This window comes from Physcomitrium patens, chromosome 22 (genome assembly GCF_059467195.1).
Source record: "Physcomitrium patens ecotype Gransden chromosome 22, ASM5946719v1, whole genome shotgun sequence".
NCBI classification, from domain to species: domain Eukaryota; kingdom Viridiplantae; phylum Streptophyta; class Bryopsida; order Funariales; family Funariaceae; genus Physcomitrium; species Physcomitrium patens.
Genome location: NC_143431.1, coordinates 5,514,418 through 5,530,035, shown reverse-complemented (window position 1 = coordinate 5,530,035; position 15,618 = coordinate 5,514,418). Strand labels below are relative to the sequence as shown.

General features: G+C 31.1%; 1 protein-coding gene across 2 annotated transcripts; it reads right to left on the bottom strand.

Annotated features, from left to right (window-relative positions):
• Nucleotides 1–1,031: 1,031 nt before the first annotated feature.
• Nucleotides 1,032–3,137, bottom strand: LOC112274764 (ATP-dependent Clp protease ATP-binding subunit CLPT1, chloroplastic). 2 transcript variants are annotated; one of them, XM_024504505.3, is made up of 5 exons: nucleotides 2,751–3,137; nucleotides 2,375–2,508; nucleotides 2,005–2,184; nucleotides 1,567–1,700; nucleotides 1,032–1,320 (listed from the first exon to the last, which is right to left on the bottom strand). In XM_024504505.3, exons 1-5 carry the CDS (start codon nucleotides 3,005–3,007, stop codon nucleotides 1,276–1,278), a joined length of 750 nt encoding a protein of 249 aa, XP_024360273.1. In that variant the 5' UTR covers nucleotides 3,008–3,137; the 3' UTR covers nucleotides 1,032–1,275. The 2 variants fall into 2 exon arrangements, with proteins under 2 accessions (XP_024360273.1, XP_024360274.1); XM_024504506.3 differs by having other exon boundaries at nucleotides 2,375–2,505.
• Nucleotides 3,138–15,618: the final 12,481 nt, after the last annotated feature.

The following is a 15,618-nucleotide window of genomic DNA, read 5'->3' as shown; positions in this document are numbered from 1 at the left end:
ATTATTTGTGACTACAAATATCAAAATATCAAAAGCATTTATTATTAAATATCATCTAAACTAAACTAATTGGTTTTTAAAAAATCAAAAAATATTTATATGTATTCATGTGTATGTATATAATAAAAAAATAAAAAAATAAAAACAGATTTTACATAATCTAACATGATAGATTTGTGAATTTTCTTGAAAAAAATTTAATCTCAATAACTATAAGAAATGTCACCTCTAATAGGCCTACTTAAATCAAATATATATAATTGTATTTTGTTTCTTTGATATAAATTTATTGTTTGAAAGAGAAGAGTAAAATTAGTAAGGATTTCAAATGAATCTTTGTAACCAAAGCCCATATTAGCTTGTACTCAAATACATATAGAAAAGTTATTAAGTGATTTTGTATGAACATTAATTTTTTCAAATAAGTAATCTGGTGAAATTTGGTTGTTTGAACTTAATTTTGCTTTTCTTCTTTGGTGTAATATTGAAATTATTTCAACAATCAAATAGAAAATTTTGTTGAAACATTTCTTGTGTGCAACGGATTTCATGGATTGATGTTTGAATGAGTGAAATTGCAGACACTAAATTTTGTATGAAATCAGCTAATCGAAAGTGACGATTTGGATGCACAATATTAGCTATGAGACAACAATACTTTGTGGAAGCAACTGCTGGGTAACATAATTGGTGGCAAAAGAATAAGGGAACCGCTAGGTGGACACCCCTATTGTTACGTGGACCTTAACAGGTGGCAGCACTAACAGTAATAACAAAAGCTATGGTTGTGGACATCCCTGGCATGAAGAGGGTGCTGGTGTGAGCAAACAGGAAATAAAACCTAGAAATAACCAATTGAGGAAAAACACAAGTTTGGATTGGACGGGAAGTTGGCAGTTGCAGTGGCTGATCCATACTGCGAAGTAGCCGAGATAGAGATTTCGTGCATGGATTTGTGGAAAGAAAACCAACGCTAGAACTTAACCTGATGAACTTCATGTGTCAAATTACTAAGTCTAAAGACAGTCATAAAAACGCCAGAAAGTCATTTTAATTTCCATGGAAACGTGACAGCGTTAGATGCAATTATTTGAAAATCATGCAAGAAACTTCACTACAGATTGGTATGACATCATTAAACAGAAGCAAAATTTCCCAGATAAAATGGCTATGTTGCTCAGAAACAATTATCTAATGAAGCGAGTTGACCACCGATTTGTTCTTACGCAGAAGGTTTCAGCCCCAGACGTTTGGTCAAACCTGGATAATATCGACCTATTTTACTAGTTGTTGATAGTTACTGGCAGGTGAATTTTTCATCTGCAAGGACAAAACATGAATCAGTGCGAATCCAGTTCAAAACTTGAGCGACTCAATACCAAAGGAAGGACATCATTAACAAAGTGGAACTCAAGCCCGATTTCGATCAAGAGCAGCGAACGCAACAAACAAAATTTGGCGAAGTCTTTTGATTAAGAACCCTATGTGTTTGGATACTATCAATTTTCAATAACAGTGAACGTGCAACAGCATGACACTATGTTGTCACCAGAGGAAATCACTCACAGTAGCAGCAAGCTCAGCAATTTTCTCGTCGTTGATCCCAAGTTTCTCAAGTACTTTTTGACCACCCGAACCCTTCTGAGCCCAGATACCGAGCACCAACATTGTCGTGCTCAACTCTCGATCAGAAACACCCTCTGGATTACATGTTACATGCCATTAAGGATGTCAGGACCATCAGCGAATCGTTCCCAAGTACTAGCAACTTGTTCAGCTCGATGAGTTCTAATCTTATCAAAAACTAGTAGTTAACAACCTCGATTAATTTACCGGATTAAAATAGAGGCTCGACAAATGCGCATTCGGAAGAGCTAAGCCAGCTCTTATCACTTAATCAACAATGGTCAATCCTAAACCCTAAACCCTAGTGGCAAGCAAATGTGTTCAGCTTCATTTGGGTAACACGAGAAAAATAATTCGAAAGATCCAAAATGAAATTACCAGGTATGTTCTTTGGGTCAACAGCCCATTCCAAAGCCTTTTGGGCAGAGTCGGTGAGAGGTGGGTGCTCTGGGCTGAAGTAATACATGTCAGCTTTGCCCAATAGCTTAATTATCTCCTCCTTAGCTCCAAATAAAGTTACACCATTCTTTCTAAGATATCTTGCTGCTTCACTTGTACCTACGTACAACCATATTAATCAAGATTCATCAATGAATAGACCTCATATTGCGAACGAACTTAAAGTCGCGGGACTACGAAACACATCAATTTTCAACAAGCAATGACAGCACATAATAGAATCGACGTAAATATTCAATGCATGTCCATTTCAATGCACAATGATTGACATGTGGCAGACGTTACTCACCTTCTGTAAGAATACCTAATAGAATCGACTCTGTTCCTGTGTTAGGGTACCTCAACTTGCGAGCTTCCAACTCAGACATGCTGAAAGATTTCACGGCCCTGGACTCCCAGTTCACCTTAGGGGATTCCACTCTGCTGGGAAACGTTGGAAATGAACACGAAACAACACAAATTCCAAATCAGAGGCCCCTCCGACTAGCAGAATCAACATACATGATCAAGCAATAATACAAAAAGCGCAACCGCATAAACCTTCGCAAAGGTTCGATTCGAGCCGAAATCAAAAACAAAAACACCGCACTACAACAAAATCACTCAAAATTTCAATTCCTCTCCAATTCATCGCTGCTTAAAACCAGCTCAACGACCACACTTACTGCGTATCTCCGGCGGGCAACACCATGCACACAGCACTAAATCGCTTCTGCCTGCGCGAATCCCTAGCCGTATAACCTCTGTTCAAAAATAACGACGTGGGATGGCCACCACTCCACCGAAGCTCCGAGCACAATTGACTCAACCTAACAGCGACATTGGATGCGGTTGCGCCTCGGCGAGGCTCGGCGAGGGGTGCTGCAGCAGCAGCGGCAGTGGATGGCGTGCAGCAACAGGTGCGGAGCAGCGAAGACGCCATAGTCGCAAACGCACAGACAACTACCGAACCTCAACTAAACAACAACAACTACGACAACGACAACAACCACAACCACAACGACGACGACGACGACGACGCGTCGATCAAGCTTGCAAGCTCATGCTTATCTTTCTCCCTCTTCCTCCTGCTCCCGCAACACAGCAGCATCATCTCCTTCCTCCTCGCCAAGCTTTCGGATTCCGTCCGAAGAGGATGAATATCATCCTCATTTGGATGCATGAAATTATTCTGTTCTGTTCATCGTCGCTTTATCTGGGCGTGGTTGCGTGTCATGTGATTGTATTGTTTTGTAGACGAAATTAGGCGCTCGTGGTCATGGGTGACCGGGTTCATGCAATTCTTCGATTTTTTCTCCTCCCTTGAATGGGAATTATACCAGCTTGATTGGAAACAAGGTGTTCTTTGTAATGTCTCATTGGGATTAAACAATAATACACTCATTCTATGGTATGATGCTAATTATATATTTCCATTAAGATGATACAATTTGTGAAGGCTTTTACAATAATATCCTGAAAATTTTCAAATTCTACTTAAAAAAAGTTTGGATTGTTTATATATAAAAATAATAATGCCTTTTTTAATTTAAAAAATAATAATTTATATGTTATGTTTGAAATTTAAGATTGAAAATATGAAGATAAAGAAAAAAACGTATATTCTGAAAAAATCCCTCTTGTCAAGTTTCTCCAACACAATTTTCCTAAGAATATTGTCATTTTATTTTTATTTTTATACAAGTGAAGTGTCATCTTTGTGTTGAGTCCTCAATATGACTAGGTCTTTAAAACTTAAAACTTGGGAAATGATATAGATGACTATGGTAGTCTTGTAAAATGATATTGAATTCTATAAGTTAATAATTAAAAATGGTAAAATGATAAGTAATTCTATAAGTGGGATAATAACAAAATAACCAATCCTGTTTGTTATTCTGTAAATTAATACACTTAAATAAAGTTTTAGTTGATAGGTACTACAGATTGACAATCTTTTTATTTGTAATATTTGAGAGTTTATTTATTAATAAATTTATCATAAAATTAATCACAATTATTAAAATATGTGCATTGTAATAATTGTTCTTCTTTGTATCATCATATTCAAGACAATGTTAGTTTATTCAAAAAGTTCAAAGAAATACATCCAAATTGAATAAATATATATAACAAATTAAGATAGAAATAAACCCATAAAAAGATAAATGGATCCTTCCATTAATCAAAGAACTACATGTACTTCAAGTTAAGTACTTATTTAGTCAAATTTAAATCTCAAGCGTTTTATTTAAAGCTTGTATATACAAAAAGAAAGATTTAGTAGAAATGTTTTTAAAAGAAAAAAGAAAAAAGAAATATATATATATATATATATATATATATATATTTTTAAATATTTACAATGTGGGGATTTAGAATCAAGAGTTTAATATTTACAAGTTTGCACACTTGTAACCTTAAATGATGTGAGCAACAAAAACAAATCTAACATAGTTTACAATTGTGAATGTGAAGGAGCTTATTCATGGGTTTATTTTACCTCTCTATGTTTTTTTTAATAACCTCTTTGTTTTTAAATCTTGAATTAGACAGTCAAGTCATAGGATGAATGATGTCCCTTTGCTACATTGGCAAAGGAAATTGCTTCTAAGTTGTTTGTAAACATTGTAAATGTTGACAATTTACAATAGAATAGTGTCATTCTAGATTTGACTACTATTACTTTTATTCTTTAAATTTTCAGATGTTGCTTCTATATATTCATATCAACAAACTTTATCAATGAACTGAGTTCTACACTACGCCTATAGCATGTAATGTGATATCAAAGCTGTGATTGTGAGCCTCTTAGCATTTTGTAGATACACTTACTTTTGTTCTTTTATAGAGATGTCAAATTTGGAATTATCATGACAACCTGACTTCCAACAAGAGGTAGTCATTAGAGCACAATGTTTAGAACAACACAAATAGCATAAAATGAGCAGATTGTGAATGTTAAAAATGAGAAATTACTAACCCAATTTATTACGTCAAGAAGAAAACAAAATAAATAAACGAATAAATAAAAAATCAAGATTCTGACCATAATGACTAAGATAAAAATCTTAGAAATAACAAAGACTTGGTACTGCATGTAATTGATGCTTACATTTTTAAAGTCAATAATTTAGATACAAATGAATCACCAACTCCTAAGTAATTAAATTCAAGAGCTTCTACTAATATCTCAAGTGATACTTTATTATTTTAATTAATTTTTCTTAGTAGTAGAATTAAAATTATTTTAGCCAAAGATTAAGGCTACAATATAAAGGATTTTAATGTAGCAATTTACTTACTAAATAGTAATATACAAATCATCTATTATATTTTTTATTCCTATAATATTGAAAAGAATTTTATCTTTATTTATATTTTAACAAAAAAATATATTCTTAAGTTTTTAGTTGATAAACATCTTATCAAGAAAGTACCAAGAAATATTTTAATATTTTCTTAAAAAAAAAAAACTATATAGATTACAAAAAGGCACAATTTCTAACTATTCCAAAGTCTACTAAAGTTCTATTTTACAAATACCAAGTAGCATGACTACCTATATTTCATTATTATCTCTTCAGTAAATTTTTTTTGATCATTATCATTTATAAAGACTTAGAAAGATGATAGAATTGGTACAATGAAGGAACTTTTTAAATATTTCAATTAGCAACTTAATTTATGAAAGTTGTCTTAAAGAGAAATAGAGCCACTAAAATGTTTTCAAAGTCAAAACCTTAGAATGTACAAAGTTTCTTGAACTAATTTACATAAATATTGTTAGATCTTTTAAAGAAAAATTACTTATATCTTAATATTTGATGGTATTTATAGATATTTATTCAAAAAAAGTCTTATATATATATATATATTTTGTCAAACAAAGTCTTATACTTTGTTAATTCATATTTTATAATAACGAAATAAAAAATTTTACCAAACATTAGATTATTATTCTTAAATCCAATAATGAAGAAAAATTTACTTAGTATATTTAAAACACTTATTATACTAAAAAAGATATCAAAAGAGAATTTATACAGATTATAATGGTGTTCTCAGATTAAAAAATTATATTTTATTACTTATTTTTGAATTTCTTCTTGCAGATAAATATATGAAGAAAACTTTTAGTAGAAGTTTTATGTGCAATATGCAACAGTATCAACTTGAAATAATGAAAGAAGTCACCAAACAAAACTCCAAAAGAATTTTTCACAAAAATCAAATCCGACATTTTCTAACTTCAAATATTTGGATATTCTGTTTATGTTTATCACACCAAACTTTAATAAGATAAATTAGCTCTACATTCCTGTCCATGCTTGTAATTCAATTTTGATGATAAGATTAAAAGCTATAGATATTATGATCATGTCTTGAACAAAGTCATCATCTTTTAAGATTTAAGATTCCTAGAATACATTACAATATTAATTCTACTATAATCTTAATAGTAATAATTAGACCTTTGATAAAAAGTTTAAGTCCAATCATCTTCAAGCAAATTCAAGCTTTTAAATTTGCTTCATTTAATTCTATAGAAAATAATTTATTATCCATCCTACTGGAGCTAATAGAATTATCACCATCTTCACTCACAACATAGTCTACACTTGATTATTTGCCACTAATTATTTCTTATTATAGGAGATTTCTTTCACAATTCAACATGCATCAATTTCTACCATCAAATGTACTACAACAATCATCTAGAAATTTAATGGTACCAAAAGTTCATAAAGACTTTATTAGATTTGACTTTCTAGAATTCTTTCTTAGCATTCTAGAAGAAGATGGAGAATCAATTAGCTATAAGTAGGCAAAAAAAATCCAAATGGATCAATGCCATGAATTCTAAATTATAATCACGTTTTAAGATTGATATATAGAAATTAGTAGAGCTTCCAATATGTATCTACTAAATTTTAGCTAGGTGGATATTTAAAAGTAAACCAAAAATAAATAATAAATTAGAATAATTTAAAACTTGTGTTGTTGCTTGAGGCTTTAAATAAAAACATGGCATAAATTTTTAATAAATCTTTACCTCCACAATAAGGTAGAAATTTATCACACTAATTATTATACTTGTAACTTATTATAGATGGCTATTGTATCACATGGATGTAGTTACAATTTTTTTAAATGCCAATTGAAAGAAGATATTTGTATGTTATAGCTACTTAATTATTCTATATCAAAAACATAAAAACTTATTTATAAACCCAAATTTTCTTTTATAAAACTTAAAACAAAGCTTTTATTAATGGAACAATTGCATAGATATAAATTTGCATTGGAAAGACATGATTTGCACTTCCATTGATTCTAACATCTATTATTTCAGAATTAGTGATTCTATCATCATTTTTCTACATTATATAGACAACTTATTTATTACAAGATTAAATCCTATCAAAATCACTATTCTTAAATATAATCTAATATATAATATGACATAAAGGATTGAAGCTTTATGTGCAAGTTTTTAGATGCCAAAGTCTTACAAATTCTTATTAAAATATTACTTCACTAAATGGCATATGCTCACTCTATTATTTTAAAAGATTAAAATTAGCTATTTTTACCTTTAATTCCTATTATTTATTATTTCAAATCTTCTACTAAAATCTCTTAGTGTCTAGTATATTATTCTTGATATAATTTGTACTTATCCATTAATAAAGAGATTTTCTAATATCAACAAAGGTCATCAACATTAATCACGTATTACCATCTAAGATGGTTCTTTCTACAAAACAATCTCAAACTCTCTCTCTCTCTCTCTCTCTCTCTCTCTCTTTGTCTCTCTCTTTTTGTTTCAAACATGACTATATGCATAAATAAATTGATTTTGTATTCTCTAAGAAAATATTTTGTTTCTCTTCATTGTGATAAGTAGTCACAAAAGCAGATTACAATGCTCATCATCTTTGCTCTTATAATGTCTACATCAAATTGATTCAGATTCTTGTAATTCTATAGAATAGAATCACAATACTTATATTCTAAGTTCACTCAACATCACTATTGAATAAACAAGATCAACTTTATTTATGAAAAATTAAATATATAATATGAGCTCTTCATAAGAATGCATAATGATTTTAACAAGATGTCCATTTCTTTTTATTATATGTAAGGGAAGAAAATTCAACAATTAATTTTCATCTATTGAGAAAGAGAAGATCCTATTTCAAGTGAGTTCCTATAGAAAGCTCTAATTGAGTAGGCTATTTATCAAATTTTGTCTAAGAAAGATCGATGCGTATCAAGAAAGAAATTAGATTTTTCACCTAAAAGAATAAAAAATAATTGAGATGGAGTGGATAGCAATAGCAGTTAATAGACCTTATTGTTTAATTTTTGTTGATTAAAAAGAATGAATGAAGATAGATAGAAGTTTTATAAGAGGTTGTGAGATCAAGACAATAACAAAAGGAAATAAGAAGTTATAAGATTGACATAGTAGTAGAGGAGAATGAGAAGTGATAAGAGATAGAAAGAAGGAAAAAAAATGCAAGCTAGTAGAGGCAAATGAAGAATGGAAGTCTTTGTAGAGCAAATAAATAGCAAAAAAATGATAATATTTTAGGTATATCATATCTATTCTAAGATTAAAAAAAGAAATTGAATTGATCTTGAAAGATGTCAAAATGGTTTTATATCTTGAGTTTTTACTTATTGTATACTTTGGTCAAAAGAGTTTCATCTAATATGCTTAAGTTATATGATCTATAATCAAATTTTTGATAGATAACATAAGGTTCTTTCTATTTTGGTTTAAATTTTTATTTGTATTATTTCTATAACTACCTATAGATATATGTAACTAAATTGCCTACTTCAATTTTTTTTGTTTTTCTTTTATTTATACAAATGTGCTTGCATCATTCTTGAATGACTTTAAGGCTCTATAATACAAATCTTTGATATTTATTTACTTTTTTAATTACCATCATGTATTTATTTATTAACTTTTTATCTTTTAATCTATGTTGGACATCAATTCTTAATTAGAGGATTTGCAACTTGATCAAGACAATAACTCAAAGCCAAAAGCCAAGTCAAATAGCATAAAATTTATTGTTAGTTTATAAGTTGTCTAGTAAACCTATACAACTTTGCCTATATTTTCATTCCAAGTTTGTTATTTATCTTGGATTATTTTAATAAGGAACTTGATAAGAATTCTATTAATCTTTTCAATAAAGCTATTTTCTTGAAGATAATACAGTGAAACTTGCAGATGTTGAATTAGAGCTTCTCAAATATATTATCTATTATATCATTGATAAAGAACAATCCTTGATTTGTTACTATCTCTTATAGGTAGCCATATCTAAAAAAAACTTATTTTTTAAGAAATTTAGAAGCTATTTTTTAGATGCATTGCTTAACTGCCATAGCTTAGGCTTATTTTGTCAAATAATTGGTTGCTACTATCACATACTCATTTTATCTTACAATTTTAAGTAGCAAACCAACAAAATTCTTTTTATATTTTTTTAAAGTTTGATATCAAGAAAGAAACACTTAGCATATGCTTGACATATTGGACAACTTTTGTAATATTGACTACAATCCTTAAAAAGACCAAGCCAAAAGTAACTTACTCTCAAAATCTTACAAGTGGTAGACTTGCTAGTAAAGTGCTATCTACAATATCTCTTATGGCATTGTGTCATAATCTTGATGGTCTCTGATTGAGTTACATCCCTAATTAGAATTCGATCTTTTTTTCTTTAGTACAATTTTTTGTTAATCAAATGTATTTTGTTATCACATAATATTCTTCTTCATTGATTAGAGCTCATTCTTTGAAATTTATAGGTGTACCTAGCTAAGGCAGTTGCTTTGTATGGTATTGCTTATTTTAATCCGTTGGTGTCATGCTAAACCAAAGTCAACAAATTGCTCAATAGCAAACAATGTTTAAATTTTATACAAACAACTGCTAATTTCTCAAATGAGTAGTAATTGGTTTTGTAATTTGTCAAAAGATGACTTGCATAATACACTGGATGTGTGCATCTTGCAATGTTGTTTTGCAATAAAACTGCAGATATGACTACCTTGGATGTTGTTGGATTCACATTGAATCCATTGCCCTAGCCGAGGCTTAGGACTATTGGGTCACTAGCTAACCTTTCTTTGACATAATCTAATGCTTTTGCACATTCAAGGCTCCGATAAAATTTGACGTCTTTTACTGTCAATGAAGTAATAGGCTTTGATGCCCTTGCCAGATTTGGGATGAATCTGTTGTGGTATGTAGTCATTCCCATCAAAGATAACACTATTTCCACATTCAGAGGGTTCATGATCTCTAGAATTTGTTGAATTTTTTTTGAGATCAATCTTATGCCTACCACTAAAAACGACCTGTCCGAGCAAGGACCTTTGTTCAAAGCTAACTTTGCATTTCTCAGGGTATAGGAAGCATTCATGGTGAGCAAACCTTTCAAAAATTGCTCTTACTGAGCAAAAGTGTAACCTCCTATCGCCATATACAGCAAAGCCGTCAAGATAAACATGTATGAACTTGCCTATGTAAGGCCCAAAAACCTTGAGTTGAAAACGTTTGAACGTGGTACCTGCGTTGCATAATTCAAAAGGCATTTGAAGCTACGCGAAGGTGCCCCATGGAGTGGTGAATGTGGTCTTTAGTATATTCTCTTAGTGTATCTTGATCTGATGATAGCTGGATTAGCGATTGCAAAAAGAATACAGTTGGTGTCCTGCAACGTTGTCCAGCAGCTCGTCAACGTTGGCGGCCTCTTTTGATGCATCAAACTCAAGTGACTCATTAGAAACTGACAACTCTCTTTTTCTTGAAACAAATTGCATAAAGCCTTAGTCAACAACGTCCAGTTGGCTTTCACCTCTTTGGTTTGTCCCTCATACCACCAAGCTGCCTCGTCCTCGAGGTGAATTGGCATCAAGAATAGCCACAACGCCTCATCTCGATCATCGTTAGCTTTCATCGAAGACTGGTACGGATACCATGATGGCAGCTTTCCTCCTGGTTTAACTTGCGATGGAATCACCTTGACCGCTGCCAGTAGGTGACCATGGATCTTCTTCAAATTTTTCTTGAAATTTACGTGCACAAGAATCGCGGTGTGTCTTTAGTGAGCTCCCTTGCGACAACGACTAATATTTCTTATATATTAAATGGACCTTGTTTCCCTCGCAATTTTGATAAGTTGTCCGCGACCTTCTGATCTCTCAGTATGTGCTCTAATTCTATCGATTTAAACCTCGTTTTCAATTTCTCTATTTTTCGGTGATATTTTTCGGTGATAATAGGCTAGGTTGCTCGAACGGACCTGCTATTCTCCGGCTACTTATTTACAAACCAGTTTGGAATCACCTCCTATGAACAGGTCGATCACTTCTTCTCCTTTTGCTATTTCCAATACCGCGATCAAAGCCGCGTATTTAGACTGATTTCACGTAAAGTTCTGTTCTAATTTTTTGTGGTATCGTTCTTGCCTCCCAGATAGAGCGTCTAGAAAGTGCATATCAATCAAAACAAGACAACTTCAGATTTGTAGACCTGCAAAGGGCCACAACACATCCTTTGAATTGCCTGAAGAAACCGCCAGGAACTTGTACTTTGGCTCCGTGTTGAAGACTTGGTCAAGAACAAAGGTTTCAATTCTCCATCACCTGGGCCCAAACACCATTCATACAGAAGAATGCAGCATGTGTGCTCTGATTGCGGAGGCTCAGATGAGATGATGATGATCAGCGAGAAGGATTAAATTGTGGGCAGTGCAAGGATCAAAGAGTAGTGCAGGATAATATATTACGGGAATTGCTATGTATTGAAAGGTATGATACAGTGACAGGAAAGATCATGTTTTCCAAGGGGTGGCTCACGAGACGCCTGGCACAGACTGGAGATAACGTTCTTATATGTTGCAATTGGAGGTTCATCCTCAGTTCAAGAGGAAATGGTGTATGATAACTTTGTGGAGTAACCATTGGATTTGATAGAGGCTCTACGTGGTTTCCGATTCCCTTTAGTTGACTTGGATGGAAGGGAGCTCCTAACTGGGTCTGATCCCAGAAAGATCATCAAGCCAAGACTAGAAAACGATGAGGGTATGCCTCATTACCAGAGGTCTTCCATGAAGGCATGCTATTTTGCGCGATTCAACGTCGAGTTATTTGGGTCTGCTGGATTGGTACCAGATCGCCACTTAGACAGAGTCAAATACAAAGCTCGACGAGTGTAACGAAGCTACACTAATAGATAAGAACATTTAGCACATCAGAAGGAAACAACAATAGCCGGAGGCTTACGATGAGGATGAAGATCACAAAAGGATCTTAGAGGAAGAGGAAAGCATTCCTCGGGAGAGGGTGGCAGAGCTTCGGGGTCACCAACCACTGCATTATTCATCAAAGAAAGCGCAAGCCGGGAGAGAAAGAAACTTCAACGTTGTCGGCGCTTTGAATGACGCGCCAACAGCCCAACTTATGACCCAAGACCAGAAAAGGGAATTCTGTCGATCTCCATTAACTATCGGATGCTAGTTGCTCAACAAGGGTAACGATGTCACCAAATCCCTGGGTGAGAAGTTGAAGCAGTGGACAGCATTTTTTGGCAATTATTTTTTTGACGAAGCTGGTATCGATAGTTCCAGAGGTGAGAAAAATGCAGGGCGGAGTCACAGAGGCAGCCGTGTCTAGATCGAGAAATTTTTGGCGAATGTTTAGAAGAGCGATCCAGAGTTAGAAGTCGGAATCTGAGGGTGGTTGTGTTTTGTTGCTGGGTGTCTCTGTTGCGGAGAAGACGCACGACCAAGACGAGAGCAGGTTGCAGACTTGCGGAAACTTCAGTGGTGGGGAGTTGTGTTGTTTTGTCAAGCAAAAAAAAAAAAAAAAAAAAGAGAAAAAAAAAAAAGAGAAAACAAAAGCAATAAATATACTAAGCCAACAGTTTCGTTCGGAATAGTATTATTATTTATTACTTGTAAGAAGTCTCGTTTACCTGAAGGTTTCCACCATTTTACTGGTTTCCATATTATAACAGCATTGTTGCTCAGCAATGGCTTCAACTTCTAGGAGTGTTGTGCGATGCTCATTGATGCCATATGAGAAGGAATATTTGCATCCCAAGTGGGAGAATTCGGCTACATTATGGTCATATCCATCAACTCGAGGAGGTTGAATATCATTTTTCTATTTGAAGTTGTCCAATATTTATTTTAAAAGTTACAAAGTCGATTCTTTGTGGTGGAGAAGTATTGATTGATAGTCTTCAACGTTGTCTAATTCAAAGTTTTAGGACCCAATGTAGAGGGTTGATTTTTTTTTGGATTGCACACAAATTTAAGTCATAATGAAAGTATGTGGGAAGTAGAACAACATTATTTTGTTTATGTAAGAAAACACAACTAAAGTTGTAGAAAGTTTGATATTTAGTATTTGATTGGAGTTGATATTAGAAATAACCTAATTCTTTGAGATTAAGTTTTCAAATTTTTAGTATTTAACTTCAAACTTTAAGAGTAGGAATTAGAATTTGATGAAAGTTTTCTTTTAGATTTATCTATAATTTGTATTAGAATATAGAATTTAATTATAAGTAATAACTTGAATTAAATATTAGAATTAATTTTTTAAAAATAGATTGATTTTTGGATTTTAGATTATAGTTAAATTTTGAAGATTGGTATTTTAGATTTAAAATTATAATTATAATTGATTGAAATTATGAATTTAGATTGAGTTTATTAGACATTTAGTTTATGGTTTAAACCTACATTAATTGGTTCTTAAGATTTTTGATTGAAGATTCTGAATTGATACAATCTTAATTAGGTTACATTAAGTTTTTGAAAAGTTATGATTGAATATTGTTAATGTAAATTGAATTAAAAATACTTTTGAATTTTTGTGTCGAGTGTATTTAAAATATAAAAAATAAAAAATTAATGACTTGGTTTATTTCTTAACTAATTACATAAACTACTACATAAAAGACGTAATTTTTGATAAAAGAACCATTGTAAACCAATTATAATGATTATCAAATAAGTGCTAATAGTTTTATATTAATTTTAATTAAATAATAAATTAATAATTATTTTATATAAAATTTACTATAGAATATATTTTAAAATAAAATAATTTCCTATTTTAGTTTATTTAAGATAATTTGAATATTTATTTAATTTTTTTAAAGCTATAAAAATATTAATTAAAAATTATAAATATATAAAAAAATTAATAAAATTTTAGATTATATAAATATAATTTTATCACTTATTTTAAAATATCAAAAAAATAATAGAAAATAACTCATAATACCTATCAAAATAAAAATTAATCTTATATTTTATTATTTAATATATATTCATATTTAATATCAAAAAATATAAATACGTTATTTATACATATAAGATAAAATTAACTATAAATTATAACTATAAATAATTTAAAGAGATATATATTTTAATATTTTTTCTACATGGTTATTTTATTGTCTTTTATGATCATATTAGTAACTTCAATAAAACATTTTGTCACAATTAGTTTTCTTATTTTCTACTCATCTTATTCTGAAATAATCAATAAGCAACTTCAAGAGGTACAAAAACAACTATGGTATCATGGACATGTATATTTACATTAATCATTATTTAGATTAGATGAATTAGATAGCAGAAGTAAAAATAAGTAATTTCAATAATATCTTGTAAAAAAAACTTCTTAGAAGCTTGAAAGAAACAAATTTGACTTTCTAAGTGTTTTTAGGTGATAAGGACATGAACTTTAGAGAACTGAAAGATCAATATATTCTTATATCACTTGAAAAGACTAAAAAATCATTCAAAGTTAATAATATATTAAACTAGAATAGCTATTGCTAGAAATAAAAAGACTAAAAAGTCTTATAATTAGAGTAAAGACTAAAAAAGTATTGATAAGAGTGAAGAATGCTTTAGTCTTGCCTCCATATATACTATCTAACTAAGAGCTATATGACAATGTTCTATAGGATCTTCAAGACATGTTGATTTTGCTAGATGCATGCTTTAACTTACAAGGCAAGTTTTCTATATGTGTGCCATATAGTTAACTTGTTTCACAAGCTACCAATATATATGGGACATGATTAATTTATTGACGAAGTTTATAACCTACGAATCAATTATAAACATGTATAAAATCAAAATTACATCTATAGAACTTCTAAGAAGCTTCTCTATAAGATATTATGAAATTAATCTACATTTATTTATTTCTATCTAATCATATAGGTAATTATTAGAATAAATATGTATTTCTATGATATTACTTCCCCTTCTAGAGATGAGTTCTACGAGGAATAATTATCATCTTTTATAAATCTTATTATTCTTAATCTTGGTTTTGATAGATTTATTAATGAAAAGCCTCAATCTTCTTTGCTGTATTTGCAAGATTTTTTGCTGACTCCCATGTGCATTCTCTAATATCATATCTATGCCAATAAACAAGATATTTGAATCTATGTTTGCACCACCTTAAATCTAAGATTTCTTC